This window comes from Heteronotia binoei, chromosome 11, assembly GCF_032191835.1.
Source record: "Heteronotia binoei isolate CCM8104 ecotype False Entrance Well chromosome 11, APGP_CSIRO_Hbin_v1, whole genome shotgun sequence".
Taxonomy (NCBI): Eukaryota; Metazoa; Chordata; class Lepidosauria; order Squamata; family Gekkonidae; genus Heteronotia; species Heteronotia binoei.
In genome coordinates this window covers 22,853,204-22,878,457 of record NC_083233.1, presented here as the reverse complement: position 1 = coordinate 22,878,457, position 25,254 = coordinate 22,853,204, and the positions used below count along the sequence as shown (strand labels likewise).

The 25,254-nt window shown below is 46.1% G+C and overlaps 2 protein-coding genes and 4 non-coding genes across 6 annotated transcripts in view; 1 reads left to right on the top strand and 5 right to left on the bottom strand.

Moving 5' to 3' along the window:
* MPP1 (MAGUK p55 scaffold protein 1) overlaps positions 1 to 2,913 on the top strand; it is a 55,171-nt gene extending 52,258 nt beyond the window's left edge. Inside the window, exon 12 of the mRNA XM_060249737.1 lies at positions 1,514 to 2,913. Within this exon, the coding sequence (XP_060105720.1) occupies positions 1,514 to 1,690 (177 nt within the window). The 3' untranslated portion in view covers positions 1,691 to 2,913. The remainder of the gene's footprint in view (positions 1 to 1,513) is intronic.
* A 449-nt stretch (positions 2,914 to 3,362) lies between these two features.
* On the bottom strand, positions 3,363 to 24,185 carry DKC1 (dyskerin pseudouridine synthase 1). The gene is made up of 15 exons (XM_060249736.1): positions 24,045 to 24,185; positions 21,909 to 21,973; positions 20,804 to 20,890; positions 20,344 to 20,435; positions 18,338 to 18,522; positions 18,137 to 18,201; positions 15,796 to 15,922; positions 15,176 to 15,306; positions 12,666 to 12,809; positions 11,896 to 12,016; positions 9,557 to 9,675; positions 8,245 to 8,351; positions 7,797 to 7,857; positions 5,621 to 5,779; positions 3,363 to 4,395 (listed from the first exon to the last, which is right to left on the bottom strand). The coding sequence occupies exons 1-15, from the start codon at positions 24,058 to 24,060 to the stop codon at positions 4,318 to 4,320; spliced, it is 1,557 nt and encodes a 518-aa protein (XP_060105719.1). The 5' UTR covers positions 24,061 to 24,185; the 3' UTR covers positions 3,363 to 4,317.
* Positions 9,132 to 9,206, bottom strand: LOC132579786 (small nucleolar RNA SNORD83). The gene has a single exon (XR_009556004.1). It is a non-coding gene; the product is annotated as a small nucleolar RNA SNORD83 (small nucleolar RNA).
* LOC132579795 (small nucleolar RNA SNORD17) lies at positions 10,775 to 11,025 on the bottom strand. The gene has a single exon (XR_009556012.1). It is a non-coding gene; the product is annotated as a small nucleolar RNA SNORD17 (small nucleolar RNA).
* LOC132579792 (small nucleolar RNA SNORA36 family) lies at positions 14,994 to 15,126 on the bottom strand. Its single transcript, XR_009556009.1, has one exon. It is a non-coding gene; the product is annotated as a small nucleolar RNA SNORA36 family (small nucleolar RNA).
* LOC132579785 (small nucleolar RNA SNORD83) lies at positions 15,407 to 15,482 on the bottom strand. Its single transcript, XR_009556003.1, has one exon. It is a non-coding gene; the product is annotated as a small nucleolar RNA SNORD83 (small nucleolar RNA).
* Positions 24,186 to 25,254: the final 1,069 nt, after the last annotated feature.

Here is a 25,254-nt window from a genome sequence, read left to right as displayed (position 1 = left end):
TACTGATACTCTGTGCCAACCCTCATCAGAACATTAGCTTGACAGCTTAAGGAACCCCTAAACAGTGCAAAGGAGTCAGGTTTATGCTACGTCCTAAGCTTATAGGACCTTACTCTTGCCCTGCACGAATGGCATGTGCACTCAGTCTCCACCAACCCTCTGGGGCCGATTTTTCCCCTAGTAACCTGTAGCTGTGGGAGAGAAGTTTCTTCCAGAACGTCATCTGCCTTACCTGGCCTTTGAGTTGAGAAAATGTCCAAAAGGAAATCCAAAACAGTCTGCAACCTCCCACTGTAAGCCAGTCTCCCAGCCCTCCCTACTGCCCTTGCAAGATAATAATTACACCTGATTCCACTTTTCTTTTATGCAACTGAGCATGCTGCGCATTGAATTCCTGGCAGAATTTCCATGTAGGCATTGAGTGAAATGCCTCCTTTAGTTACCCTATCATACGCTTGCAGAAAATGCCATACTGAAGAGAAGTCTTTGCTTGGCTTGAAGGAGGAACTGAACAGATTTGAGATTCTCAACTTCCCTGTGAACACAGGCTGGCATACAGTGGAGCCCAGCTTCCTGTTGCAGCTCCAAATGTGATGAAACATTATTCCTCATTGGTAGGGTGGGGGGAGGCCAGAAAGGTCACACTCCACATGAGGTACTCTCACTGCCTACAAACACCCAGCTCCATTCAGAGCCCTGCAATATTTATTGCACCATGAAAGTGAGTTCATCCCACCCCCACTTATCTTCAGAACATTATTTTTCCAAGTCTCAACAAATTTGCACACCAGGCACAAGCCCGCCTTGGCGGGGGATAAATCGAATTAAACATAAATGAACGTATCAGAACCTGACAGGGAGATGGAGAATTGTCCACTTCCTTCCTGTGCAGGCACAAGACTGAAAAATAGACAAAAATAGACCTACTGATTGTTCAATTAACATAAGGCACAGAATTGGGGTAGGAGAGAGGTGGACTGGTTGGATTCCTGAACTAGGGGGACTTCAGTTTGATTCAGCAGGAATAAATCCCAAAGCAGCAGCAGTTTAATGAGCCTTCAGTTTGTCTTACGTCTGACCACAGGAAATCATGCAGACTTAATTCAATGAAGGAAAGTACAAAACTGATTTAAGTCCATCAAGGGCTACCGGCTTAGCTGTAGAATATGCTGGAGCCAGATTCAAATTACACTAGCTTTTACAATTTGTAAAGAGCAACCATATTCTGTTTCTGTCTTAATAGCTCTCAGTGCAGATCAGTCTGTTTTGCTGCTTATTTTTCCCCAACACCAATGGGGTATGCATGCAATTCAACTTCTTGAGATCGTATATATCCAATCTCTTGGGTGTTCAAAGGGCACTATGGGGATTTGGGGTCATGGCAGAGTAGACGGTTTAGCTACCCCCTGACCCTTCTGCAGGTTGCATGCGCAGCTAGGAGCAGTACTTCACCTTGTAACTGAGATCCCAGCCATCTGACTTCTGTTGCTCCCTCCCCCTCTCTCCTGTACAGTCAGAAGCTTTGCAGCAACTGCAGAAGGATTCGGAAGCCATCCGGAGCAGATACGGCCATTACTTTGACCTGTCGCTGGTGAACAACGATGTGGACGAGAGCCTCCAGAAACTCCAAGCGGCCTTTGAGCACGCGTGCAGCTCATCCCAATGGGTTCCCGTTTCCTGGGTATACTGAGCCGCTCTGGAACTAGCAGCTGCTCCCAGGAAGCCCTTCACAGCACAGCATGTCAAAGACAAGGGCCGCCACCCCCCTCCTCCCTACTTTGTCTGAAGCCACTTCCCCTTTGCCTCTTCCTCAGAGTACCTCTTGCTCTGTAACTGCCGAGGCCAGAGCCCTGTCCTTCTTTTAAAGCCTCTTCCAGCCACAAGCACCTTCAGAAAGGTGGCCTGCATGGCACTACGTAAGCCCACACACCTGCAGCTCACAGGTAATGGTGGTGGAGGTAAGGAAAGGCAAGGAAAAGGAACATCTCACCAGGCAAGACCACCATGGTGTCACAAGTAACACTAAAAGCACAACTTGGTCTGAAAGCCAGAAGCTGCAAATGTTAAATGGGAGGAAAAGAAAGGCCTATTAAAACCAAACATATCAATTTAGCGCCCCCCCCCCCAATCCACTGACAAACTGAGGAAGTCTTTGCATCACTGGTCAGGCGTCTTTGCTGCGTGACAGCTATACAGCACCCCCCCCCCGGTTGCATTTTGGAGGCATCTTACATTAACTGGACTGTGTAATGGGGGACAGGGAGAGACAAGAACTGAGCAGTCACCCTCTTGTAGAAGGTTTGGAGATTGGCTGTTATGCAAAAGACTATGGTGGTGAAGAATCCAAGCTGGGGCCACAGGTTACCAGGTTTTAAGCCAGGGCCAGATAAATCCAGGTTGCACTATGAGCCTTTCAGCTCTTGCATGCTCTGCTCAGTGAATGGAGGACCACAGCATGCGCTGATAAAGTAGGAAGAAACACTGGGGCCTTTTAAAAGCTAAGATTTGTTAAAAGAAAAGCCCAGCAAGCAGTCTGCCCAACTGAAGCTTATCCTTCAATAAATGTTAGCCTTTAATGTAGCTTTGTTCCAGTGGACTAAACCAGCCCCCCTACTAAGTACAAAGAAACACCACCCCATCTTTGCCTTTACCGAAATTATGAATGTACAGCTTGTTCCACATCCTCCCCCCCTCAACCACAGGTCTGGAGGGAATGCATTGTCCAATGGTCTATATTTCACTTAAGGTGGCTGCTCGTTTTTCATCTTGGGAAACCATTCTGAAGTGTACTCTCGCCACATTCTTCTCAAGGATGCCAAAAAGAAAAAAAAAAGCCAGAGATGTGCAATAGGGACCTTTGGTCAAGTCCATTACAGGGAAAACAACAAGCAGCAATAAAGCATCTCAAAAATATGTGCTATTTTGTGTTGCTCTCTTAAGATCACTGGATGGGCGGGAACTCTCCTTAATGTTTGGAAATGAACTGGGGCAGAAGCTCTTATTAATACCTATAAGCAGGTGGTGTTGTGTAGAAAAATAGGTGTTCATCTAGGGATTGTTAAGCAGCTGCACCTACTATTCATTGGGCAAGGTGGGAAGGAGGGGGAACCCTCAGAAAGGTTTTCAGGAGCTGTGCTCCTGTGAGCTCCTGCTGAATTCAAGGTCTGCCTATAAGGCAGGAAGTGTCCCTGCCCCCAGCAGCTCCTCAGGCAGCATCACATTTATTGGGTCCCTCCCCCCAACTTCTATAAATACACTCGGGTGGAAACCTTACAGGGTATTCCGTAGTTAGAAATCCCACTTTGGGAAACAGCCTTGGCTACAGACTGTGAGCAGCAAGATAGGCAAAACAGCAGCAGAAATAGAAGTTTGTATTTTTAATATAAAAAAACAGTGCCTCCTTTTAAAACCAAACTTTGGTACTCTGTCTAGCAATGGAGGGAGGAAAGCAGAGGAGCCCAATTACCCTAGCCCCAGACAGGGACAGCAGTGCTCAGAAGACAGGCAAAGGGGAAGCAGTTTGCATCCCACCCCCCACCCCTTTTAGCCAGCAAGAGACCTCAAGTATTTTCCTGCTTCTGTTCTAGAATCGGAACTGGCTGATGAGCAAACTTTTTCCATCATAGCTTCAGATTCCCTTTCCAGCTGGCCCCAATAAGAACAGGAGGATACCAGACAAATAAAAATGATAAAAGATACCTGGGTCCAAAGAAAAGGGGAGTTTGCAAACAATAGATAAGGGAAACAAGACCACAGCTATAGCATGACCAAAGCTTATGTTCTTTCTAACAAAAGGAGTCATTTGCTTTAAAAACAATCAAAGGGGAGGGAGGTACCCTGAGGGAAATGTTTGGACTCTGTTCATTAGAGAGTCAAGGCAAGCAAAAGGAGATCAACGGGAAAGCATCAAAAATAATGGGAGCTCTGATCATTTGTACATCCAACAGCCCCTCCTTCCTCTTTGCCCCCACTAACAGGCGAAGCCACCGAGGCCATTCAGCAGGTATTAGAGAAGAAAATGCAGGGAGGGGAGGAGAGAGCAGGGACACTCTACAGGTGCTGTTGAGTTTCCTTTTGTTCCACCTCCCCACGTACAGGAGCCTCCCAAGCTCATAGCCATTCCTCCTCAGGAAACAACGCAGTCCACCGGGTAGCTTTGCTGCCCAGTTCCTCCAACTATCCTTACAACAGGACGGAGGCGATTTGCCAAGTACATGATACGTTTGGGCAGCCAAGTCTCTGCAAGCTGATCCAGTCTGCAGCTTCCTTTTCGGACTCCTCCTTCCCAGCATGATCCAGACTGCCTGCTGTAGCTGGTTACTCTGAACTCTCCTCCATTTCTTCTTGTTTCTTTTTCTTTTTCTTCTTCTTCTTCTTTGCACTTGTGTCGCTGACCTGGAGAAGGGCAATTACAGGGCATGTTCAAGACTACTGGCCAACAGCTCTGCCAGCTCCTTGCAACTACAAATAATGAGGAACGCTTAAAAGCATGCTTTCCATTCTGTCTAGAAAGAAGTCCCTCCCCGCAGACACAGGATTGGTCTTCACTTGATGCCAATCAGAAAAGGATGGCTTGCACGTGTGAGCAGGTCACCATAGGCAGAATAGTCATGTCACTTCAATGCCTTCCCATTAGACCCAGTCAACACATTCAGAAACCATTTCTAAAGTACAGCAGAGAAAGGCAGTCTATGTTTCTGGAATCTACTTTGTATTCAAGAGTTTTGGGAGCTGCCATTCAGAAAATGATCACTCCATGGATGGAGCTAATCACAAATTGGTGGCTTGTACAAAAATTACCAGATCTTAGAGCTGGGCTGCAGTGCTTGGGTGGGAAGAGAGTTGCCTCTGTTCTTGGAAGAGGCAAACAGCAGCATTGATGCAGGCAGAAAGACACATTAACACACTTTCTTGTCCACAGAAAGACTAGCAACAATTACACTAAATAATGCAATTTCCAACTGCATTTTACCGTCTGAACTGGCAAAATCCAGTTGGAAATTGGATTCAGGGCCGGTGTGTCCATTAGGCAGCACAAGGTGGCTGGCTGGGCCACAGCCCAGGGAGGCGGGCACTGGGAAGCGCCCTCCTGCCCACCCTCGCCTCTGCAGCAAGAAAAACAGGTGAGCCTGACGATGCAGCTTAGAGTACGCCGCTGCTCATCTGGAAGCTAGGAGACAGAGTGTAGGTGGCCGGTGCATGCTCTGAGCAGGAGCCACACTGCTGGGGAGGAAAGGTGTGTGAAGTGGCAGTGCCTTGTCTGGAGCACCAGCACCCCAGTGCTGATTGCACTGAAAGTGCATTATTTAGTGGGTATGATCACAGTTTGGATCCTGCATGCGTGGGCCTCTTGCTCATGGAAAAGTAAGAGGAAAGAAGCTGCTGCAACAGCTTTAAAGTAAAGCAGCAAATCATGAAGGAGAGGCAGAGAGCTACGTCTGATAGCTTGGAGTCTCTGAGTGATTTCCTTGTTCAGTCCTGATGTAGTGAAAACAGGTGAACCATGTACACAGGCCTGAACGAAGAAGCCCTTAGTGGCCTTGAACTGGGGACTTCTCCTGCATGTAACTGCAGGCCATCAAGAGATTCCTTCAATTGATTGTGTAAGAAACAGTCATACCATTTCAGTCACTTCACTGCTACTCTCGGCAGATTCCACCATCTTCTTCTCTTTCTTTTTCTTCTTCTTCTTCTTGATCTCTCCCTGTGGCTCTGGAGATGCTGGGGGAGAAGAGGCTTCCTCTCTAGGTTCCCCGTCACTCTCCGTCTCCCTCTTTCTCTATGAAAAAAACAACAACAGATCAGACACTGGTGAGGACGGATGATGCTTTGTAGGCAGTTCTAGAGGAGCACTGCTTGTACTCCTTAGTTCGGATCATCTCGCCTGCCTCTATTACAGCTACAGAAACACAAAGGAACTTGCATCTTGTGCAAAGCATCTCCAGCATATGACATTTGCTCTGCTTCCAAGAATGTAAGACTATGACCTGACAGCAGAAGGGTTTCAAAGGTCATATTGTAGGGATCAGTTAACAGCAAAATGACATTTGAGACGTGTACTCCTTTAAGGTGGAGGTTTAATAATATCATTAGGTTGCTCAAGCAACATGTGTTTCTTTTTTCCTTAACAGCAGAGTTGTCTGTGACAGCTGGAGGGGCTAGCCTGAGACAATCTCTTGTGTACTCTTCCACCTTGGAGAGAAGAGGCTGCGCATAAGCACTTGCTAATAACATCTAGTAACACTGGCTCTAAACACACCCAATGACTTACCACTGACCAAAATATTGCCAATGACAAGACAGACACTCACAAAGAGTGGTGTTTTTCCCCCTGAGATACTAACAGGCTCTTGGAAGTTCTTTAGGGAAACAACTAATCCAAAGTCATTAATTAGCAGACAAACACCCCCCCACACACACTTATTAAGAAAATGAATATGCCTTCTCTCTGGAGTATTCCTCAAGGCAGCTCACAAAGCAAAATAAAATACCATACAATCAGAAAGGTAAGGCCAGAATTCTCAAAACAAGTCAGCATAAACATTCAGCAGCCTAAAATGATAGTGATGGGAGAGTCCTCAAGCTGGAAGAAGACCATAAAAACAGCTTTAAAGGATGGAATCCCACAGTTAAAGGCCTGGGTAAAAAAGCAATGCTTTGGCCAAGCAGTTGAAGGATAGTAAAGGAGGTAGCTGAGAGATCCTTGAGAGGGAGGGCATTCTAAAGTCAAGGTGCCACCACCAAGAAAGCCCTGTGTGTTTTCCATTTGCATCACCTCTGCAGTCAGGTCATGGAGAATAGGGCTTGAGAGAAGGATCTTAACTGGCATACTGGACTCTGAGAGATCTGATCGTAGAGGTGAGCAATATTTTTTAAACTGGTATTTTTCAATTCAGGTCTACTGGATCCAGAACATTTCCCAGATTTCCAAAAAAGCTTAGATTTTTCAGATAGCCCTCATTTTTTCAGGCCCAATAGACCTGAGAAGAAAAATACCAGTTTTTTTAAAAGCCACCCTGACCCTGGGGCTGGCTTGGCTTTTCCTGTAGCCCAGTTAAAACCGGGCTGCAAGAGAAGACAGTGCAAAGCTGAGCTGGTGAAGAACAATCTGCTTCCCACTGGCGCAGTTGATCCTGGCCAGACTTGCTTCTCCTGCAGTCCAGCCAGCCCTAGGAGATGCTGCGTTGTGCGGAGCACTCATCACAATGCTCTGTGGCACAGGAAATCCTGTCTGGGCTTGCTTCTCCTGTAGTCTGGTTTTAACTGGGCAGCAGAAGCCAGTGCAAAGCTTAGCCTTGTGGGAAGCAATCTGCTCTCTGCAGCACAGATCTGGAAACAACTGGAGAACAGATTACCATAGTCAGATCATACTTTTCAAGACACGATCCCACCTGGCATATCAACTTGCAAGACATATACAAGAGCCAGTTTGGTGTAGTGGTGAAGTGTGTGGACTCTTATATGGGAGAACTTGGTTTGATTCCCCGCTCCTCCACTTGCAGCTGCTGGAATGGCCTTGGGTTAGCCATAGCTATCACAGGAGATGTCCTTGAAAGGGCAGCTGCTCTGAGAGCCCTCTCAGTCCCACCCACCTCACAGGGTGCCTGTTGTGGAGGGAGAGGATATAGGAAATTGTAAACTGCTGAGTCTCTGATTCAGAGAGAAGAGTAGGGTATAAATCTGCAGTCGTCTTCTTCTTTCATCTCTACTCCACAAACTCAGCAATACCGACAGTTAGTGTCCAAACAGTCCCATGCAAAAAGGAACAAGATGCCAAAATGCTCAAACCAACAAACCTTTGGTGCCCTCTCTGGCTGTGCTTGGACGTCTTGTTTTACTTCCTCCTTTGCGGCATCCCTGGGAAGAAAAGAGAATCCAGCTAGTGTCTTTCAGCTGCTAATCCTGCATGCAGCTATTCATTTCCATTCAACTCTTCACTTCTATTTGGAGGGGGGGGAACCCTCCCCCCTGCAGTCCGATGTACGGAAAGCTGATAGCCACACCCAACTACAGTGGGGCGGGAAGCAGCTTTCCCCAGTTTCATTTAGCAGGCTGACTCCCTCTAGAGCCATTGAAAGGAGGCTAAAAAGGGATAACTGCCTGCTCAGCTCACTCAGAATAAGCAGCCCTCGCTCTCCCCTCTATGCGCAGCCGGTGCCCTCACTAACGCAACAGGCTTCAGAGGCCAAAAATTTCATGGGGAACTGAAGGCGACAGGAGACAGCAAGAAACAGCAGACATTACCTACTGTAGTCGACATAGTCCTTCTTCCAGGATTGTGGAGTTTTGTCGTTCGGCTTGCCGTGTGTGTCCAGCAGGCCTTGCTTGATCATCATCTTTTTCTGAGATGCCTGAAGAGAGAGCAAGCAGAGGGGCTCAACTCCACCAGCTCATGATGATGGACTGCTGTACCCAGAGGATGCCTGCCATAAAACTGGCAGACTGTTCTGCCAGATCTTACTACCAGTGTTCCCTCTAAGCCAAGTTAGTGTGAGCTCGCTCACAGATTTTTAGCCTCCGGCTCGCACATTTTTGTCTTTGCTCAGGAAGGGTGGCCCCAGAGCACACTCATTTATGCTGTAACCAGGGCTTTTTTTGAGCAGGAATGCAGTTCTGGCTGGCTTGGTATCAGGGGGTGTGGCCTCATATGCAAATGATTCCCTGCTGGGCTTTTTCTACAAAAAGGTCCCGTGTGGAACAATGATGACATCAGGGTGTGTGGCCTAATACGCAAATGAGTTCATGTTGGGCTTTTTCTACAAAAAAAGCCCTGGCTGTAACTAATAACTGGAATGCCAGTAGCTCACAAAGAAGAATTTTTGCTCACAAGACTCCGTAGCTTAGAGGGAACATTGCTTATTGCCCAGGTGGATTATGAATGAAGTCCTCAATTTGATTGCTTTGTGACAGGCAGCATATTTTGTCATGTTTCTCTCCCCACAAGTTTCAGCTGCTCTAGCATTGCCTGGAAGAGCAGCCCTGAATGTTGCCTCTATCTCTTCAGTCACCAATAGAGAATCGAAATCCTCTTAGAAAAGGACCACCCACCTTATCTCGCCCAGAAATTTATCTCAGCCTGCCCCAGGAAACTGAATCTGGCTGCCAAATCCTACCTGCTCTGTCTGTACTAGAGCCATCAGTCTTGGGTGGTAGATGTGTGTCATCTCTGCAGAGTGCTCAAAGAATCTACAGTGACATCATGTGGCTCGACACACAGAGAAGGTCCACAAGCAAAAGCTACAGTCAGAACACCAACTAGTTTATAGCTAATGAGGTAGCCAAGACTTTGGTCTTGATTTTAAAGAAAAAGAAAAGCCAAAAGTGCAAATAAGGACTGGAGCCAGACATATGGCATTTGGCACAACAATGATCAGCCAGCAGGCCAAGCAACACTTTTAAGGAAGCAAAAACACTGGAGAAGCTGGATGACTGATTATGCTCCTGAAATCTGGATCGTTCGACATCACCCGCCTCAGCAAATGAGCCAAAGTCCTCTTCTCTAGAATCTGCTGTCCCAAGGGCAAGCAAGTTGACCCATTCCATCCCCAAGACCTACCTTTGGGCCAAGCCCCCACTTCCGAGGATAGGTGTCCCTTTCCATGATCACACGTTTGATCTTCGCCACAAGACCGTGGTCACAAGTGGAGATCACCGCGGTAGTCATGAGGGCAACGGCTGCCGGAAGAAGACAAACTCAACGTCTGAAAGCAGCACGAGCAAAACTCGGGCCATGTCCATGCAAGCAGTGATTTCAATGCCTGACAAAATTTGGTTAATCCTCCAGTAAACTGATGTAAGAGCAGGCCCATGGACTCTTTTACCTCTGTGTTACAACAGGTCATGCAAATACCAGCTGGAGACTTCAATTTCTCAGAGTTTAGAAGCCACAAAAGAAAAAAAAATCCTGCATTTCTTGGAAACGTCGAGTTACTTACTGGCTTTAAGAAGATGAAACAGCTATAAAAGTTAATATATAAAATTGCACATTTTTGGCATAGTTATGAAATCTCAATTACAAATGGCTGAAGTTATTAATACACTCTATACTAGGGCAGTGAGCTGCAAACTCTTGCATCCTGTGCTATCTTTGTAGGCATGTATTAGTTTCTATAATGGGAGCCCTGTGGTGCAGAGTGGTAAAGCTGCAATACTGCAGTTGGAGCCCTCTGCTCACGACCTGAGTTCGATCCCAGCAAAAGCTGGTTCAGATAGCCAGCTCCAGGTTGACTCAGCTTTCCATCCTTGCGAGGTCGATAAAAGGAATACCCGGCTTGCTGGGGGGAAAGTGTAGATGACTGGGGAAGGCAATGGCAAACCACCCCATAAAAAGTCTGCCGTGAAAACGTAGTGAAAGCAATGTCACCCCAGAGTCGGAAACAACTGGTGCTTGCACAGGGGACTACCTTTACCTTTTTTTAATTAGTTTCTATAGTAAAACAAGACAATATGGAGTGTCAGGAGTAATAATTACAATATCCAAAACCAAAACCAATAACCAGACACCAGGTATGTATTAGTTTCTGCCATCTGGAAGACAGGAAACAAAGTTGAAAATATAAGAGTGCTGTTTGGGCAGGAAGTTTCCATAGGGGAGAAAAGCAAGGTGTAGAAATGGACTAGGTGTAGAAAGCATATCCCTGAACACATTTCCATGGATCATGCAAATAAAGAGGACTCCCTGCACACACACCAAAAAAAAAAAGCAGAACGGGAGCAAATGTCACCCAGCCACCTTATTTGCTTGTCATCAGAGAAAGGCCCTTCAGAGCAGCATGTGATCAGACAGTTTCATTCTTCTTGGCTGAGTCAGACCCCCCCTGGAAGGAGGGCTCTGGCCCTGCTAGTTCTGCCCAGGCCCTGCCAGCAGCGAGCTTAATGCCCCTCCCAGCCCCCAGCAGAACACTGCAAGGCTAGGAGGAGCCAGGAGGCCACAGAGCATCAAGACCCTAGAACAGGCATCTGGATGTGGCAGGAAGGGCAGAGCAGCAACACTCAGAGAATGGATAAACTTCATCATCACTTCACACACTCCCCTGGGCAGGTGGGCCAGGATGAAGCACACTCACCGAGGCAGAGGAATCAGATTCCTCTCTACACCCTCAGTCCATTGCCCTTCCCCCATTAAAAGCTTTCATGCATGCCCCTGAGAAGGTAAATTTACTTGGTAAAAAAGTAGCTGGCTTTCTGCAGTGGCTCATCAGGGATAGGCTGCAGTCCTGTCAGGACGTGCTTCCACACCATTATTATTCATCAAACACGCTGGTCACTTTCCCCACTCTAAAGGGTCATGCAACGATAAGCCATGAGTAACAGCGATAGACGAACACGATGTGCTTGGTCTGCCACTAGAGGTCACTCAAGTGCAATCAGTGCTAGTCAGCCATACCGTCAGAACCCGATTGTTGAAACACCTCACATTTCTCATGGAAACTGCTGCCCTTTCCAGTTCTGCACACACTTTACACAGGTAGAAAGTGAAAAGGGAAGAGGACATTGATAGGAAAGCATTTTAAGTAGGGAAAGGACGTTCTTGAGTGTTAAGGCACTTTCTTCAAACAGCTAAAGAACACAGCACACTAGTGGTTCAAGGCAACCCCCTCATGCAAGCAATTACAACAAAGTCAGTATAGGACAGGCCTATCAGCTCACTGGTAAAGCATTTGCACAGCCCCAGGTTCAATCTCTGGAATCAATAGCTTGAAGATCTAATGTGGCAGGGCTGGGAAAGACCTTTCTGTCTAGAAGCTCCAGATGGAACACCAATCTGGGCTAGTGGAAGCAATGAATGATCTGTGTGGAGTTGTTTCAAAGGGCACTCTTCTGAGAAGTGCAATTCCAATCAGAGCTCCAGCTAAAACACTAAGACGAAAAGGAGACTTGAGGTTGGCATCCCACCTGTGCAGATGGCCTCTCCTTTTGTGGTGATGACAACGATCTCCTGGTTGACCTCAATGCCATCTTCATATCGCAACAGGCCAGGGAGCATGATCTTGGCGCCGTAGCAAATAGCGTTCACCTGAATTGGAAGGGCAGAGGAGATTCCACTGTTTTCAACTCCAGCAGACTTAATCAGATTTCAATGTAATATCCTCTATTTCCACTGTTTTCAATTAACACGCCCTTTGTTTTCTATGGATAGCCATGTTGGTCTGCAGCAGATCTAGACAGAAGCCAAGCAACACCTTAAGAGACCAACTAGATTTTCGGGGTATATGTTTCTGAGAGTTCAAGTTCCCTTCGTCAGAGATTCCCAGCTTATACTCTGAAAACCTTGTTTATGGTGCTATTGCTGGACTTGGATCTTGCTCATGCCAATATGTACGACAGAAGCCAAGAATTGCACACTCCAACCAAGATGCTTGCAGAAGAGAATCATAACCAATGCTTCACTCTTGTACCCTTGTCACAATTTATTTCTGCAAAGTAGCTAATTTGCAGCTTCCAACACGTCACTCTCAGCACTCTTTCCCCTCCATTCCATAAAAGAATGGCAAACAATCTAGCAAACAATACCAAACCCGTTATATGAAAGGCAGACACAATATCTGAAGTCTGAGCTTGTGACTTCTCAGCCTGAAAGCACCTCCAGTCAATTTCCTTAATGAAACAAGATAAGCCAAGCAAGACACTGAGATGCCACCAAATAGGAAGTTCTGGGCACTCACTGCACTGTCCTTCATAACCAGCCGCTTGTGGGATATCAGCAGCTTCTCCAAGGGGAAGATCACCCTCCTGAGGTACGTTTCGTCTTTGTTGTTGTCATACTGCCACTGAGCATCCAGCACATCATGCATGGTCACCAAATGGTCCTAGAAGCAAACAGGCATTAGAGCTTCTGAGAGACCCAATGGAAGTATGGAGGGGACGGGGTTTGTACATTTAGCACATCACTATAAAACAGGCTAGGAACTCGGGCAGGGGCAAATATGAACACACACATTAAGCCGGTGTGCACAGGATACACAGTTGCAATGAACTAAGATTCATGTTGCTATTACAAGCCAACTACTGCCATTCCAACTACTGCCATTCCAGTCTCCAATTCTGACCAATCGTATGATCTGTACTAGTGAACGGTAGCCGTTGGATGCTGCGGCCCCTGCCACTGTGTTTCTTGACGTCCGCTTGTGGGTTCTTCAAAGCATCTCATTAAAATGAAGATCCCATCCTGCCTTTCTTTCACCTCACCAGAACAGGAGGTGCTCCAGAAGAGCTTGGAGGCACTGCCTTTGTATTTGGAGACAGCCCCTGTTCAGAAACAGTTGCTTGCGTAGTAGGAAGGTGCTTGGGTTGGTGCCCCCTACCTACAAATGGGCGTAAACCAGGAAATGCTGTTCTGTTCAAGGCCGAACCACAAACCAAACCATGAGCGACAGGGAACAGTTGTACCCCGCCTGCTCAGCTGTTAAGGGCTGCCTTGTCCAGTCCACTTAAACTTTAACCTTTACCTCGAGGATTACAAGACACCCCACAAGTCAGTTGAGCCAGGGGGGCGAAGTCTCCCCATCAGTCAGGTGTTTGGGGCTGCACAAAACAGCCCAAAGCTGGGCCAGAAGGGAGACTGCAGAGAGAAGGGGCTTCAAAAGGGGCTGCATAAGAGAGCTGGTGGGAAGTCTTCTTCCATGGGCTCAGCTGTATTGGGCTACCTTGTGCAGTCCCTTTAAACAGGGCTGCACAGGAGAACCTGAAGCTGGTTGGGAGGCTTCTCCCCACAGGCTCAATTGTATTGAGCTCCCTCTTTAAATGTGCCTGTCTAAAGGGACTGCAGAAGATAGCCTGAAAAACAGCTGAGCAGTGGGGAACAGAAAGCAGGGGTTTAAAGGGACTCCAAATCCACTGAAATCTCTGCTTGCTGCTTCACCAACGTACCACCAAAAAAAGTTAGCGGACATTCATGACAACAGAGACGTAACGGATGTTTTGTTTGCAAACCACAAACAGGACAAAATTCTTGATAAATTTTGCTTTGTGGCTCAGTTCGTGCCCTTCCAGCCTCCTAACATTCTCCTAACATTCCAGCCTCCTAACAATTTTGAGATTGGACACAGCGCCTCTCCCATGGTAGCCATTTTGCGATTGGCCATACTCACCTCATGGCAGCCATTTCATTATGCCTACTACCTGCTCTAAAAAAAACTCAAAATGTGCCCACACGTTCAACAAGGTCGGGGGTCTCTCATCTATGGTATCTTCTCATAGCTCCCCCAAAACAGCAAGGGAAGTAAATCTTTACATGAAAAGGGTCACCAGTTCATGCATGGTGAGCATCAATGGCAGTCATCTCTTCTCCTGCCCACAAAACTGCTGAAGGCTTCAGAATTTCAATCCTCCATGCCAAAGAGGTAAGTGGCGCAAGCAGAGCAGAGGCATGGCGGTAAGTAAACCACTCTCTACTGCGAGCCACAGAGCTTCAGTGGGGGGTCTGCTGACACCTGGGTTTCTTTCACCTGTAACCAGGGCTTTTTTTGAGCAGGAACATAGTTCTGGTTGGAAAAGAGGGTGTGGCCTAAAATGCAAACGAATTCCTGCTGGGCTTTTCCTACACAAAAAGCCCTGTGCAATACAATGGTGGTGTCAGGGGATGTGGCCTAATATGCAAATGAGCTCCTGCTGGGCTTTTCCAGAGAGCCAGTTTGGTGTAGTGGTTAAGTGCGTGGACTCTTTTTTGGGAGAACCAGGTTTGATTCCCCACTCTTTCACTTACAGCTGCTGGAATGGCCTTGGGTTAGCCATAGCTATCGCAGGATTTGTCCTTGAAAAGGCAGCTGCTGTGAGAGCCCTCTCGGTCCCCCCCCCACCTCACAGGGTGTCTGTTGTGGGGGGGGGGAGAGGATATAGGAGATTGTAAACCGCTTTGAGTCTCTGATTCAGAGAGAAGGGCGGGGTATAAAGCTGCAATTCTTCTTCTTCCTACAAAAAAAGCCCTGCCTCTAATTATCAAACCAATATAGCTAAAGAGCCCATGCAATTGAGCTCAATGGGCTGTCAGGCAACTGTGTGGGTAAGAGGAGGAAGCTGGCAAGAATGGGCACTCCCCACCTTCCTCATTTCCCAACTACATGCTGTCCCAAAGTTTAATTACCAGACCAGGGGACATAGCCCTGGACTGAACTCAACACTTTGGATGGAGACAACCTTGGGCTTCAAAGACACTCCAGCCCCTTCTACAACTCACCTTTTCTCCCAGGACCCCAGAACGGACTCGCCGAAGCTCCTGCATCTGTCCTCCAACACCCAGCAATAAGCCCAGGTGGACACACAGTGTTCGAATGTAAGTGCCAGCTTCACAGCTCACCCAGAAGATACCTAACAACAGGGTATGAAGGAAAAACAAATGGCCAAGTTAAAAAGAGTTTTGTTGTTTTTCGCAAACACCTCATATTTCCCAGTATGATGCGCCTACAAGAGCCATCAGCATTGGGTGATAGATGTGAGTCATCTTTGCACAGTGTGCTAATGTTATCTATTTTACATCATTTGGCTCGGGGGGAAATGCTAAAACAAGTTAACAAAAAGCAGGAGCTTGTTTAAGCAGATCTGGAAGCCTAATTAAGTGTAAAGAACCCAGGGCGAGACTTTCAGGTTTCAAGCTTAAATCCAGGGAGAGTCTCCTGCTCAGTCTCAAATGGGAAGAGTCATTTACCAAGCTCTACAAGGTCACTCAAGATGTGATTTTGAAGTATGTTTTTGAAAAGCTTTGACTTAGATACATGCCTGCCTACCAGCAGTCAAAGGAACTAATTGTCCATCTCCCCCATCCTCACTTCAAACCAGCGAGTTGGTCATTCTCCTTACCCAATCTTCTTTCAGGATCATATTCTATCAATTTACTCTCATAGATGGTTCGGACTCTCAGCTGCCTCTTCACTGCAGCGATGAGGGGGGGCCGCTGGAAGAGGGCCCCTGTCAGTGTTTCTATTGCCTGAACATGGAAACAGACCAATCAGCAACTGCCATGCTATACAGTCCCCCAAAACACAACAAACTCATTTTTAACAGTGCCAGCTAACACCCAAGCTCACAAACTAATCTATTTTCCAGACAGGAAAGTGCTTCCCTTTGAGCTATCAAAAAGACAAGCTCACTCCCATGGCTGCCTGAAACCCTGTACACAGATCCAATTAAGCAAACCCAGTTTTACAAATACCAGCATAAGAACCATGTTATTATGCAGGCAGCCTTGTCTCTTCTACGCTGTTTAACCAGTTTTCTTGCTCTCAGAGGCCACTGCACCATCTGCTGTGACTCCTTGAGAGCCTCTGGGGTTACAAATGAGGCCTTTGGGCATTAGTAGGGACAAGTTTCATAGGTTCCGCCAGCAGTCAGAATGCATTGTTCATCCAGGATGAGGCAGAAGCCCAAGAAAACGGTCCTCAGCTCTGCTTTCTTCCTTCTCTCTACAAGCAGCAACACCCATAACCGACAGCAGAATGCTGGAAGGTGGCTGGAGGCTACAACAGCACAGGGAGTTTAGAAAAAGAATCTGGATGCTGTTGACAGGACAGAATGGTGGCCTCAGTGAATGGATAAACAGCACCATCACTCTGCATCAATGTTCCCTCTAAGTCTTGTGAGCTACTGGCATTAAAGTGGCGAGCTACTGCATAAATTAGTTTGCTGTAGGGCCATTTTTCCTGAGCTGAGACAAAAATGTGTGAGCCGGAGACTAAAAAATTGCGAGCTAGCTCACATCACACTAACTCAGCTTAGAGGGAACATTGTTTTGCATATGGTGCAGGCCCAGAAAGGTTTTCCCTGTCTTTGCAGTCTCCAACAATGTCCTCCAAGAACCCAGACTCAGGGCACTTCCACAGCAAAGGACAATCGCAAAGCAAAAGGTTGTAATTGTGATTCACACAATACCAATATGAAACTAGAGTTTAATCCAAATATCTTTTCTTTTCCTAATGAAAGCTTATTCACTACAGGCCACGAAGCCTAGATTCCGGATATACCTGGCACAAGCATGGATGGTGGAAGAGCTGTCCAGTAGGAGATGACACGGTGACCCCACACGGCTTCCAAGGCAAGCAAAACAGAGGTGGCTTGCTCACCCCTGCATAGCAACCCTGAATTGCCTTAGTGGTCTCCCATCCAAGTATTAGCCAGGGTCGATCCTACTTAGCTTCCAAGATCTGATGGGACTGGACCGGCCTAAGCCATCCAGGCCAGAGTTTCCATACCTGATGCTGCAGTTATGCAAGGCAGGTACAATAAAATCACCTACTCTGAAAGGCTTTGCTCATGCCCTTTAAACGAGGTTGAATCTGTAGAACATATGTTTTTCAGTTGCCCATACTATAGGGAGGCTCGTTTTAGAATTACTACTCCATTAGTTGATTAACACGAACAAAGCAAGGCTTCATTGGCTCTTATCAGATAAGAATTCAGAGAGTACACATTTAGTTGCTGAGTTTTGTGCATTAATTCTTAGACCGTGGGATTTATATTTTAAAAGTTCCTAAATTTAGATCGTTATTTTTGTATACTATGTCTGGTTTTACTTTTTATATTATGCTTACACTGCATTCTGGTCTTGAGACTGTAATAAACTAAACTAAACATACCTGACACTGAGTTTTACTTCTCAGAGTAATTTTTTTTAAAACTACACCCAAGTTCCCAGTTCTCACAAGGAATTCTGGATTCTCTGCTAGCCCTTCTTACTACCTCACCAGGAAGCAAAATTACAGGCATATTAAGGTGCTCGGCTGCATCAAGTTCCGGGCATTCTGATTTCTGAAGCTTGAAATGTTAGTACATGCAGCACCTAGGATAATTTTATTAACTTTACATGACAGTCCTCCCAAGACATGCAGGTACATCTCTAATCCTTTCACATAAACCAGGGGTAGCCAAGGGTAGCTCTCCAGATGGTTTTTTTTTGCCTATAACTCCCATCAGCCCCAGCCAGCATGGCCAATGGCTGGGGCTGATGGGAGTTGTAGGCAAAAAAAAAAATATCTGGAGAGCTACCGTTGGCCACCCGACATAAACTGATCGACACCTACACCAACGGCCACCTCAAATAAATTTAGGATGCCTTTTGGTCATCAGCCACAGTTTGAGTTCATGCCTACACTTATGCCAGTGAGCGGGCAAAGGAAGCTCAATTCTCTGCCTTGCAGAGACTTACCCTTGAAAGCTGAACCTCACTCTCAATTGCATTGTGCAGCCGGACGATTCCCACATACTCTTTGCCTGGAAGATGACAAAAGAGTAGTCAGGACAGGCCACTAGGATTTTACTGTTCCACCATTGTGCGGGTCGTCACCCTGTTTCAATGCCTCATGGTACACATCCTTCCTTTGAAAAGAAATAAAAGCAGTTGGCATACCTGCGCCTTGCTGGGATTTCACCAAGCGCGTTGCTCGCTCGATGCACACAATCAGACAGCCTGTCACTTTGGGGTCCAGGGTACCGCTATGTCCTGTCTTCTCTACTCGGAGGATGCGGCGGATCCAGGCCACCACCTCATGGGAAGAAGGGTTGGAGGGTTTATCCAGATTGATGAAGCCCGTCCTAGGACAAAAATCATCGTAAATGGTACCAAACTGGGATCTGTAAATATATATTACAGTCTTAAGTTTGTAATACCAGCAAATCAAGGATTTCAGGCAGATTTGTGGCACTTAGTTTTGCACAAAGGGTTCAATGCTTGACTTCTGGCAGATCAGCCAGCCTGTTATTTTAGAATAGAGCATCCACCCTTTCTGAACAACAAATAAATGTTTTCCTTCCAATGATTTACCAAACAGAAACAATCCTTTAAAAGAAAAACACTGACTGATAAACACGTTAAAGCTGCTAATGAGCTCTGTTCTGTTGTGCATCTGGAATGTTCTGCAATCAGCATGAAGTGATAACTATCTGTCCCCAGAGGCCAAAAACATAGGTTGCTGCAGAAGCTAAAACGAAGACATGGTGTGCTGTCAATAATCTAGCAGCACCTCAAAGACTAATGAAATCTGTAGTGGGATACGAGCTTTCATAAGTCACTACTCACTTCTGTGCTCAGGGCTTTTTTTTTGTATCAGGAACTCCTTTGCAAATTAGGCCACACATGTCTGATGCAGCCAATCCTCCCCGAGTTTAAAATAGGCCCTGTAAATAAGAGCCCTGTAAGCTCTTGGAGGATTAGCGACATAAGAGGGGTGTGGCCTAAGTCCTTTCCCCCAGAATCCCCAAGCCTGGTATCCTGATAGAAAATACGCTATGTCCTGCATTTATGGAGACTGGAGTAAACATGCATAGTAGTGTAGCAATCAGAGTTGGGAGGAACCAGAAAGAGTGCAGGAATCATACAGTCGGAAGGGTCATCTAGTCCAACCCCCTTAACAATGCAGGAAATTTACAAATATATCCTCCCACACACACCTAGTGACCCATGTTTCATGCCCAAAAGATGGCAAAAAAACCCCCTTCAGGATCCCTGGCCAAACTGGCCCGGAGAAAAATTGCTACATAACACCCAAAGAAACAATCAGCATTTCCCTGGACATGTAAGAAAGAGCCACGAGATCTAAGCACTGATGTAACCCTTCCTGCCCTCCTTCCCATGATCTGCCTAAGTTCACAGAATCTGCATTGCTCTCAGATGACCATCTAGCCTCTGTTTAAAAACCTCCAAAGAAGGAAAGCCCATCACCTCCTGAGGAAGCCTGTTCTACAGAGGAACCATTCTGTCGGCAAGTTCTTCCTAATATTTAGCCAGAAAACTTTTACTTTCAACCTGTTGGTTCTGTCCAACCTTCTGGGGCAGCAGAACACACCTCTGCACCATCCTCGATATGAGAGACCTTCATGCACATGAAGATTGCAATCATATCACCTCTCAGCCCTTTCTTCTCCAAGCTAAACATACTCAGCTCCTTCACCCTTTCCTCAGAGGACTTCATCTCCAAACTCCTCACTATCATCACTGTCTTTCTCTGGACACATTCCAGCTTATCTATATCCTTAAACTGTGGTGCCCCAAACTGAGCACAATACTCTAGAGGTGAGGTCTAACCAGAGCAGAGCAAAGTGATATCATCACTTTGCATGATCTGGACGCTATAGTTCTGTTGATATAGCCCCAAATTGCATTAGCTATTTTAGCTACCATATCACACTGCTGACTCATGTTCAGTGTATGGTCCTCTAAGATCCCTAGATCCTTTTTGCACATACTACTGCCAAGACAAGTCTCCCCCATCCTATAATGATGCATTTGATTTTTCCTACCAAAACAAATAATTTTACATTTATCCCCATTAAAATTCAATTTATTTGTTTTAGCCCAGTTTTCCAACCAGACAAAACATGGAGTGGAGAGTATACTGAACGTTCTTGGGACCTTACCTTACATACTCAGCAATATCTCTTTTTAAAGGATTACAACCAGAAGGAAGGGGTGTGTAGTGTGCCGTCCTCACATTCAGCTTGTCGAAGTTCTATAAAACCCAAAGCAGACAAAAAGCAGTTATACACTGCTATGTAGCCTTTTGTAGAAGACAGAACAAAACGCTGAAACCTCCCCTTTCTACTCCTCTCTACAATCAAACATATTTCAATTTCTGTCTGCCAGCAAGAAGGTTTAGTTTTTACTTAATGAAAATTTGATATTTCATGAATGATGAGGAAGTCTGCAATAAGCTACAAGACTTGGCTCTCCATCAAGAGTCACAATTTTTCTTCGCTAGCAGAATCAAGTTTTAAAAACTTGACTCTGAACTTGTAACTGAAGGATCTGCTTCCTTTTCCCATAAAACAGTCAGCATTAAGTTCCATAAATGAACAGTCTATTTTGTACACTCTTTACCTTGAGAAGCAAAGGCCATTGTGACGTGTCCAGCTGAGGCACTCGGGATTCAGGTTTGATAAGGAATTCTTCTGAGTGTTGTATATCCTGGGATAAAATGAGAATGTAGATTAATAGCTGGGATTTGTCTATGAAGAATGGCAGGTGCTTCTCTTACAAACAATATTTCTTCATGATTTGCCTCTGAAAGGGCTGAAGCACTACTCAGTGATTTAAAAATTCCTCAGTAGTGCATTACCATTACGTACAGAGGACCACAATTCCAAGCAAGCAGTGTTCCCTCTAAGGTGAGTTAGCATGAGCTAGCTCACAGATTTTTAGCCTCCAGCTCACACATTTTGGTCTTATCTCAATAAGGATGACCCCAGGGCACAGTAATTTATGCAGTAGCTCAGAACTTTAATGCCAGTAGCTCACAAAGTAGAATTTTTTCTCAAAAGACTCTACAACTTAGAGGGAACACTGCAAGCAAGATGTCCTTTTTGTACTGTGCAGTCATTTAGAAGAAAATCTTATTAAGCAAAATGGCTTTTAAGTGAAATGTGTTTTGGGGTTGTAGACTTAATTTGTCAGGAAACTCAGAAGCTACAGCATGCTCAAAATCCCCTGACAAACAGGAAACATTAAGGGCTTCAATTTTCAAGTTTCTTTACCATGCTCGAAAACACAAGGGAATATGGGGCATATTATCAAGGGAAACAGAGGAGCACAATAGTGGTTCAAACATTCTGCCAAACACAATTTTGCGCTTCCAATGATTAAAAGCAAGCCAGTTTAGAGCTGCCTGTCTGCACTGCTTTCCTGTTCCTATGGAACAAGGGCTCCTGAAGGAAGAATCAAGGCTATACAGACACCATAGCAAATCACAGTTAGCACATACCATGGTCTCTGATTGTGGCCCACAGGCTGACAAGGTTCTTGAGATACTGATTACTAATAACAATATACTACCAATGGTCATATCTGAACTTTGCAGAACTGAAGTAGCATTAGCTCAGAAAGAATACAATTAACTAGCTAAATTACATCTTTATTGGCCACCATATACAGGTAAAGAAACATTTATTTGTAAACTGAGTAGGTTTAAATAAGCACATAAACTCACAGCAACATCTTCATCTGGCAAAGACTTCCTTTCTTTTTTCTTCTTGTGTTTCTTAGAAAGAGAGCCTAGATAAAGATAGATTTGCAGTCAGAAATCTTTGCAGTAAATTTATTGTTAGAAATTGTGTAGAAATAAGAGCTGGAATATATTCTGCTCCATCTAACTTGGAAAAGGTAGCCAGCAAGAATCAGAAGTTTTACGGCAATAGTGAAAACAGCCAGGACCTACCACACCAAATATAGACGTGACTGACTGTAACATCCCTAACAGATGCCAAAGTAGCCCACTTTAAAGAATTCATTCTATCTGCAGTTTTCACAAGCAACCCTCACCCATTTAGTCACTCCTGGCTCTACTCTTCTCTCCAAGTGCAAGCACCCATCATCTGTTCTTCTAATCCAGATAGCCAAACTGACCACATTTCAAAGCAGTGAAAGGGGGCGGGGGAATCCAAGGTGAAAGCTTTTGCTACAAGGCACTTGCAGTGAAGCAAAAGCAGGCCAGGACCTGCAGAAAGCAAAAGCAGCAAGCAGCCCACGTGCAGCTGAGACCATGTGGAGAGAAGCTCTGGTAAGCAAGCACCAATACAAAAGTTACCACAGCTGGTTACACCAGATATTCATGCAGAACTTTCACAGGCAGATACCACATCGTAAGTATAGACCCTTATAGCAGACAGCAATGGTTACTTGAATAAATAAAAACATGACTGTAACATCCCTAACAGATGCCCAAGCGGCCTACTTTGAAGAACTCATTCTAGCTGCACAGTTTTCACAAGCAAGGAGCGATCCTCATCCATTCAGTCACTCCTGCCTTTACTCTTCTCTCCCAAGTGCAAGCACCCATCTCCTATTCAAGATAGCCAAACTGATCACATATCAAAGCAGTGAAGGGGGGTGGGGCGGAATCCAAGGTGAAAGCTTTTGCTACAGGGCGCTTGCAGTGAAGCAATAGCAGACCAAGCCCTGCAGAAAGCAAAAGCAGCAAGCAGCCCACGTGCGGCTGAGACCACGTGGAGAGAAGCTCTGCTAAGCAAGCACCAGGACAAAAGTTACCACAGCTGGTTACACCAGGTATTCATGCAGAACTTTCACATGCAGATCCCACATCATAAGCATACAACCTTATAGTAGACAGCAATGGTTATTTGAATAAATAAAACACATTTTTTTCCTTTTCATTCTCTGCACGTTAAATGACAAACCTTTAAACGTAACCACATATAAAAAGCTTTCCACAGCCAAGGAGCGATTTTGACTGTAAAATAAAGTCTATCCCTAAGCAGAAAACATTCTCTGGGATCTCCATCTCGTCCTCCCAGGCTCCTCTGAGTACTCAATCCTTGGTTCCTTCTCTGGAATACTCAAAGGTCTTCCAGAAAGGGAATCTGTCCCCTAAACGCTCCTTTTTCAAACTCAGATAAACGGGTTGCCTCCAGTGCCGGATTAAACCCTATGGAGGCCCCTAGGCAGTCAAAATCTCAGAGGCCCCCTTGCAAATTATCTCAGAGTCGGAGTGCCTGCCCCACCACCTGTAGCCCCCACTGCAGCCTACAGGCACTTTCCCAAAAGCCCGTGACAAAACCATGAGGGAGAGGCATAGAGAGACAAACTTGGCAATGAAGCCAGCAGCAGCCGCACCAGGCAAGCTGGGCAAAGAGCAGCTCAGTTGCTGGCTGCAAGTGCAGGCTGGGAGGGCTGCAAGCGGGGGGAAAATAGGGGGTGGGGAGCTAGTCCAGGGCCCCTAAAGGTGTGGGGGCCCATAGGCCAGTGCCTACTTGTTAATCCTGCCCTGGTTGCCTTCGAAAGGGCAATCCTCCCCCCAACCCGCTGGGAAATAACTCCTAAAGCCGTCGCAGCCTAAAAACGAAATCCCTGCAGATCTGAGTCCCAGCCTCACGCAAGGTCTGACCCCCTTCCCCCGGGCTGCTTTTCCTATTTATGCACTAATCGATAAAGGCCTCCGTCCCTCTCTTTGGAAACGAGACGCGCGGGAAAGAAAGAGGCCGCCGAAAGGGAAAAGAGGGCGGCACTCCGTCTCCGAGCAGCGAGTGGCTGCAGCCAGCTCCCCTCAGAGCGAGCGAGAAAGAGAGAGAGGGCCAGCTCGCACACGCGCGGGAAGAGGGAAACCCACCTGGCCCGTCCGCCATCTTGCCTCCGCCACGCGCTGCCTCACACGCGCCCTCCCGCCAGCTCGCTCGTACCGGAAAGGCGCTCTCCGCCTCTTTCCCGTCCCGACAAGCACCGCGCGGGAGTTAAAGGAATGGGAGGGGAAAGAGCCACCGAGACCGGAAAAGAGAGGGATAGAGTGTCATAGAAGGAGCCGGCACTTCCGGTTTTTTTCGACGGCGGCGGTTCTGCGGTGCGGCTCTGTCGCTTGGCGTATACGGCGGCAGTTGTCTTTTCTTTGCCGCGCTCATTTGAAAAGGGAAACCGATCGAGTGCAATAGGGACCTTTGTCCAGCTTGAGCTGGTTTAAGTTTAAAAAACAAAACACCAGAAAACGTATAATCCAGCATTTCTTCAAAAGCAGTGGTGTTCCGTAACAGATGTAAAATGTTATACTTATATACAGGGCTTTTTATGCAAAAAAAGCCCAGCAGAAACTCATTTGCATATTAGGCCACACCCCTGACATCACCATTGTTTCACACAGGGCTTTTTGTAGAAAAAGCACAACTCATTTTGTAGAAAAAGCACACCCTCTGATGCCAAGCCAGCCAGAACTGCGTTCCTGCTCAAAAAGAGCCCTGCTTATATACACGAATTTCTGTAAAATCGCACTGTGCAAATATTTAGCTTTAAAGAATATAATCCTCATGCCTTTGGGTCCCCCCAATATATCTTCCTGCATATGATGGGTAGGGGACAGCGAAAGCTTATTCTAAGACTGTTAGTTTTGTTGCAACAGTACTCACCAGGATCAGGGAAAATAAGTGGCGGTACAGTAGAAAGCAGCAAACAAAACAACTGCACCCAAGACAATTTGCACTTTCATTAAAGTAGAAATGTTTAGAAATATGTTATGAGTGCACAAACATCAATGAATCATTGTAACAGTTACAAAATTTTAAAAGCACAGAGTCCCATAAAGAACAAGTCAATATCACCACCCGAAGAACAAGTCAATTTCTTCCAGAGTCACGTGATGAGACTGACTTGTTCTTATGGGACTCTGCTTTTAAAGTTGTGTAACACTTACTTTTAACTTTAAAGTTAAAACCAAGACTCTGGCTAGCTTGACTTGTAGAAGTGATTGTAGAAATGTCTTCTCTAAGCAGCCCAACAGAACAGTGGGAGCTTCAAGAGCCACACAAAATGTGTGAAAGAGCCACAAGTGGCTC

Excerpts from the sequence above, each read along its gene's own strand:
- DKC1 (XM_060249736.1), bottom strand. Across the intron at positions 18,202-18,337 it reads GAAATCCCAGCAAGGCGCAG|GCAAAGAGTATGTGGGAATC; the intron begins GTATGCCAACTG and ends GTCATCTTCCAG. Across the intron at positions 4,396-5,620 it reads GCAGTGAAGTGACTGAAATG|GTCAGCGACACAAGTGCAAA; the intron begins GTATGACTGTTT and ends GCCCTTCTCCAG.